At 38.2% G+C, this 6,090-nt stretch overlaps 1 protein-coding gene across 1 annotated transcript; it reads right to left on the bottom strand.

Moving 5' to 3' along the window:
- Positions 1-2,499: 2,499 nt before the first annotated feature.
- LOC110287946 (vomeronasal type-1 receptor 4-like) lies at positions 2,500-5,649 on the bottom strand. The gene is made up of 2 exons (XM_021154430.1): positions 5,505-5,649; positions 2,500-4,520 (listed from the first exon to the last, which is right to left on the bottom strand). The coding sequence occupies exon 2, from the start codon at positions 3,805-3,807 to the stop codon at positions 2,770-2,772; it is 1,038 nt and encodes a 345-aa protein (XP_021010089.1). The 5' UTR covers positions 3,808-4,520; positions 5,505-5,649; the 3' UTR covers positions 2,500-2,769.
- Between the last annotated feature and the right edge of the window lie 441 nt (positions 5,650-6,090).

The following is a 6,090-nucleotide window of genomic DNA, read 5'->3' as shown; positions in this document are numbered from 1 at the left end:
CCCCCTTTTTAAGCTCCCTTTTTTTCTAAGCTTCTTTCTCTCTGTGAATTGTAGTATGATTATTCTTTTTATATTTTTCAGATTTATTTTTTTTTTGTTTTTTTTTGTTTTTCGAGACAGGGTTTCTCTGTGTAGCCCTGGCTGTCCTGGCACTCACTTTGTAGACCAGGCTGGCCTCGAACTCAGAAATCCGCCTGCCTCTGCCTCCCGAGTGCTGGGATTAAAGGCATGCGCCACCACGCCCGGCTAAGATTTATTTTTTATTAGATGTTTCCTTCATTTACATTTCAAATACTATCCCCTTTCCTAGATTTCTCTCTGAAAATCCACTATACCCTCTTCATTTCCATGGTTTCCAACACACTCACTCCTCCTTCCTGGCCATGACATTCCCCTACATGGGGGCATAGATTCTTTGCAAGACCAAGAGCCTCTCCTCCCACTGATGGCTGACTAGGCCAACTTCTGCTACATATGCATCTAGAGACAGGAGTTTTGGGAGTACTGGTTAGTTTATATTGTTGTTCTTCCTATAGTGATGTAGAACCCTTCAGCTCCTTGGATGAGATAGTCCTTCAGCTCTCTACCTCCTTCACTGTGGACCCTGTTTTGCATCCAATGACTGTGAGGATACACTTCTGTATTTGTTATGCGCTGGCAAAGCCTCACAGGAGACAGCTATATCAGGGTCCTGTCAGCAAAATCTTGGTGGTGTATGGGTTTTTGTGGTTGTTTAGGGGATGCATCCCCAGGTGGGGCAATCTCTGGATGGTCCTTCCTTCTGTCTCAGTCCCACACTAGAAAGATTTCATACTAGTAACTTAATAGTACTCCTGAAACCTTTAGATAAAAGATAGAAACACACCCAAGAAGAGTAGATGGCAGGAAATAACAAAGCTCATGTCTGAATTCAATAAATTGGAAACAAAGAAAGTGACTGAAAGAATCAACAAATCCAAAAGGTGGTTCTTTGAAGAAATCAACAAGATAGACAAGCCCTTAGTCAAACTAAGTAAAAGGCAGAAATAAAATATCCAAAGAAGAAAAGTCAGAAAAGAAAAGGGAGACATAATAACAGACATGTAGAATATCCAAAGAATCATTTGGTCTTATTTTAAAAGCATGTACTTCACAAAATTGAAAATCTAAATGAAATGGATGGTATACCTGATAGACTCTACTTATCTATTGAATGAAGATCAGGTAAATAAACTAAAAAGTCCCATAACCACTAAACAATTAGAGGCAATTGTCAAAATTTTCAAGTAAAATAAAAGCCCAGAGCCAGATGGCTTTAGGCAGAAGTAAATTGGCCTTTAAAGAAGAACTAATAACAATACTCCTCACATTATCCCACAAAATTGAAACAGAAGCAACATTGCCAAATTCATTTGACAAGGCCATAGTTACCCTGATATCTAAAACAAACACTCAATAATGAAATACAATTTCAGACTATTTTCTCGTATGAACACAGATGCCAAAATACCCAATAAAATACTCACAAATCAAGTCCAAGAACTCATCAAAGGCATCATCCACCACGACCCAATAAGCTTCATCTTTTAGATGCATAGATGGCTCAACCGATATAATCACCATATAAAGAAACTGAAAGAAAAAAATTCACAATATCATCTCATTAGAGGGCGAGAATGTCTTTGACAAAATTGAACACCCCTTTATGTTAAAAGTTTTAGAGAGTTTAGAAATACAAGGCATATACCCCAAACAATAAAAGCAATATACAGAAAGCCAATAACCAATAACAAATTTAATGTAGAGAAAATGAAAGCAACAACACTGAAATCAGGGAAAAGACAAGGCTGCCCACTCTTTCCCTTTCTTTCTTTCTTCCTTCCTTCCTTCCTTCCTTCCTTCCTTCCTTCCTTCCTTCCTTTCTTTCTTTCTTTCTTTCTTTCTTTCTTTCTTTCTTTCTTTCTTTCCATCTTTTCTTTCTTTCTTTCTTTCTTTCTTTCTTTCTTTCTTTTCTTTTCTTTTCTTTTTTTGTTTTTTGTTTTTTGTTGTTGTTTTTTTTTTGAGACAGGGTTTCTCTGTATAGCCCTGGCTGTCCAGGAGCTCACTTTGTAGACCAGGCTGTCATTGAACTCAGAAATCCACCATCCTCTGCCTCCCAAGTGCCATGCCTGGCACTCTTTCCCTTTCTATTGAATACAGAACTGGAAGTACTAACTAGAGCAGTAAGAAAACAAAAGGATGTCAATGGGATACAAATTGGAAAGGAAGTATTCAAAGTATCACCATTCATAGATGACATAATAGTATATATATATATATGGAACCTTATTCATTATATATTAGAACTCCTAGAGCTCAAAAATAGCTTCCACAAAGTGGTTGTATAGAAAACTTTCTCAAAGAAATAAGTAGCTTTCCTTTATATAACCAATAAACAGGCATATTTGTGCAGGCATGTTATCAGAATCTCAGCCAGTATTGAGTGCAGGAGAAACAGCCTTCTCTCAAAATGGTTTTCAGTGAAACAGACATCTTTATTGGGGGTGGCATTGTCTTTACAACGCATGGAGTGAGGTTAGGGTTTTTTGGGATGAGGGTACATCATTGGCAGTGGTCCAGTTGCTGGGACTGCTTCATTTGCCTGATTAGGTATTCCTGGTGCTAGCTGGACATGTTCTTATGAGGAGATAGGAAGTTTACCCTGCATCCTGGCCACTAGGTTACATGACTGTCACAGGGTGGAGGAGCTGGGGGATGGACTGGCTCTGTGTATACTGGTTAGATGCAGTCCTAGAGCAAGGCAGGATCAGTTCTTCTGCTGACAACAGGATGAGATTTTTCAGAGTTTGGACATGATTTGACCTTAAGGTCCCTCTGTAATGGCTCCCCCTGTCTCATGGATTTCCATACTGACATGATGTGCAGAGAACAATGATTCTTACAATCTCTAAATATCAACAGTAAGGGAGAAATGGTGGAGAAGCTTAGAGCCAGAAGATTTGTGACATACCTCAACCAGAGATGATACTCCACAAAGGAAATGTGAAGTAAAACACTAATACAATTTAGAATATATAAGCTCTCAAATGTGACCACCAGCATCAGGATGGTGTGGGCTGCTCTGGTCTCAGCATGGCCACTGTTGTTTTGATTGACCTTATGTATGAGGTTCATTCTCTGGTGGTGTCTCTTTAGGTGAATCACCATGGAGACACTGGTCCAGGCCATGATGCCAAGGAATATGATGTCATTGGAAAACCGCAAGACATTCATGTCCACTCTGAGCCCAGAGATGGAGCATATCCAATTGCCTTTAGAATCAGAGTCATTGTGTGATTTCTGTGGACCACTGACATTCATTGGGATGTAAGCATTATTTAAGACACTGAACAACCAGCAGCTGTAACAACAATAGCTCACAACCTTAGGGGATATTTCTCTGAACATGACCCTAGCCCAGGTACCAGGAACAAGAGTGACAAACTGGTAGGTGCTGAGGACACAGGTGGAGCACATGATTGTGCCTCGAGCAACCAGGTGAAAGAAGTATACAAGTTTACATTTGAGGTCAGTTGGAGGTTTCATGGAAACAATATCAATCATTTCATATGAATATACAAACAGAAGGATCATGAATGCATTGGCCACAGCCAAGTTGATTAGAATAACCTGTATAGGCTTCAGTCTGGATTCAGTCAAGATTTGAGAGAAGTTATGGACAAACAGAAGGATGTTGCCCACAGTCCCAACCACAACATGGCAAAACAAAAGGATCTGCAGAGCCAACATTTCCATGGTTTTCAGGAGAGAACCTGGAGATGGCTTCATAGCACAGTGGTGTAAGGATCAGGTTGGACAGTGCTGTCCTCAAGAATCTTCTCAATTATCTAAGATTTTCAACTGTTTTTCAAGTGATTTTGAGTCTTTTATTTTGAAAAGCTTCCACTGCTTTGACAGGCTAATGGAGATTTTTCTGGAAAACAATGATTGGACATTGATCCAGAATATCAACTTCAGACTTATTTTCCTTTCCCTTCACTCATGATATAAGTGTGTCTGTGTGTGTGTGTGTGTGTGTGTGTGTGTGTGTGTGTAATACAACTCTACCTGTGTTGTTCAACAGCATGTCACACATTTTAATACAGCATGGGCTCTGCATATGTATACATGAATGTTTGTAGAGAGGAGTGCATTTTTGCTTCATGAGAACTAACATCATCCCTCATGTTATAACAATGTGTTAAGAAATACAAATTTGTTGTTGGAGAGATGATTCTGGATCTAATGTCCTCTACTCAGCTTCATGGCACTTTATTCATGTATATCTACTCATGCACACAAGCAAAACCATAATAGGCATAACATGAAAACAGTATGTCTTTTACATATTTGATCAAGTGTTGGGGAGATTTCTCAGGAGTTGAGTGCTTCCAGATTACCCATATTCTATTTCTAACTCTGCAATGGCTACTTAGAACTATGTGTAAGTCCAATCCCAAGGCATTTGGACCTTCCCAGTCATATATGCTGGCAAAACACCTCTGCACATAAAATAAAATTAAGAAAGAAATCTTTAAAAATGTAACACAAAATCAAAATCCATGTTTCATAATCATATATGAAAGAGGATCTGAGAAGGTGACTCAGTAGNTAAGGGCACTGACTGCTTTTCCAAAAATCCTGAGTTCAATTCGAGGCAACCAATGGTGGCTCTCAACCATCGGTAATGGGATCAGATTCTCTCTTCTGGTGTGTTTGAAGACATCTACAGTGTACTCACATACATTAAATAAGTAAGTAAGTAAGTAAATAAATAAATAAATAAATAAATAAACAAACAAAAAACCAAGCAAATAAAATCTTTATAAAAAAAGAGTGAATCAAATATTCTCCCCAATTAATCCATATAATGTTGATATATTTTCAGACTACTCATCATGATGATAAAAGCACATCTATTATTTTTAAAATGTGCTAGTTTCATTTTCACACAGAAGAACCTTGAATTACACTTGTATCATTCATTTGGGAAAAAAATTCTGGGGGATCCTAGTATTCTGTTGATTCATAACAGTCTGAGTTTTATTTGTTTTTCTGAGGAATTTGGTGCTGGGCACATATCTGAGTCATCTCCTTCTTTTGTGAACCACCATAAAAAAACATTACCACCATCACTATTAAATGCTTTGTACACACAGATTATTTGTAAACTTGTTTTATATAGCTCATGCTTTTTTCTGGACCTGACTTTATTTTTTTCCCCTATAGGAAGAATACGACTCCATCTAACAACTAAAAACCAGTTATCTAATGTATGCATGTCACTTTAAAGTATGTTTACATATACATGCTGAGCGATGAAATCGACATGTCTTTAGACAAATGAAAACATTGAGATAATTAGTAAAATTAGGGAGAGAAAGACAAAAGCATTGTAATGACAAATGTTCACTTTAAATGTCACCTTGGATTTTAGGAGGGAAAAGAGAACTTTAAGCAGAAATTTAAACTTGCAGATTTCTCACCTGCTTAGGACCAACAAATACGGGGTTGCTCACAGAGATGTAGGCCAGCTCCTGAACAGTTACTGAAGAAACGTAGCCCTAAGTTCCTCTCCCTTTAAAGAACATCTTTGTGCATCTATTTCCTAAGACAGGTTCAGAGAAGTGCCTACCTCTCCCATAAAGTGCTGTGCCGATTGCTGGATGAAGCCAGATATCAGAGCTCATAAAGGGACATTGTTAGGTTCTGAAATCCCTCAGAGAGTCCATTTCCTTGTCATCGGCCGTGTTATTGAATATGACTGTATTGGAAAACATTTAATGAAAGAAAATGCATTTATCCCAAAGGCAAATCACCATTTTCACTTCCTGGTAATTATTGATGATGCCCAAGATTTTGTTATATCATAATGAGTAGTAGAGCCAAAGTTACAAGAAGTTTTCCTTGTTTCCTTAGGGAGTATTTAAGTGGTAAAGTGGTGTTGGCATCAGGTATAGAGAGGTGCTCTTCAGGGGAGATCAAGAGATATGTTAGGTTTATATCAAGGGGTGTGTGTGTGCATTACATAATATGCTTTCACCTTGTAAAATCTGGCTGACATCAAGTCCA

Source organism: Mus caroli, unplaced genomic scaffold (genome assembly GCF_900094665.2).
Source record: "Mus caroli unplaced genomic scaffold, CAROLI_EIJ_v1.1 scaffold_15684_1, whole genome shotgun sequence".
NCBI classification, from domain to species: domain Eukaryota; kingdom Metazoa; phylum Chordata; class Mammalia; order Rodentia; family Muridae; genus Mus; species Mus caroli.
This window is presented reverse-complemented; position numbering and strand designations above follow the sequence as displayed.

Coding starts and splice junctions, on each gene's coding strand:
- LOC110287946 (XM_021154430.1), bottom strand. CDS start 3,807: ATGAAGCCATCTCCAGGTTCTCTCCTGAAAACCATGGAAATGTTGGCT.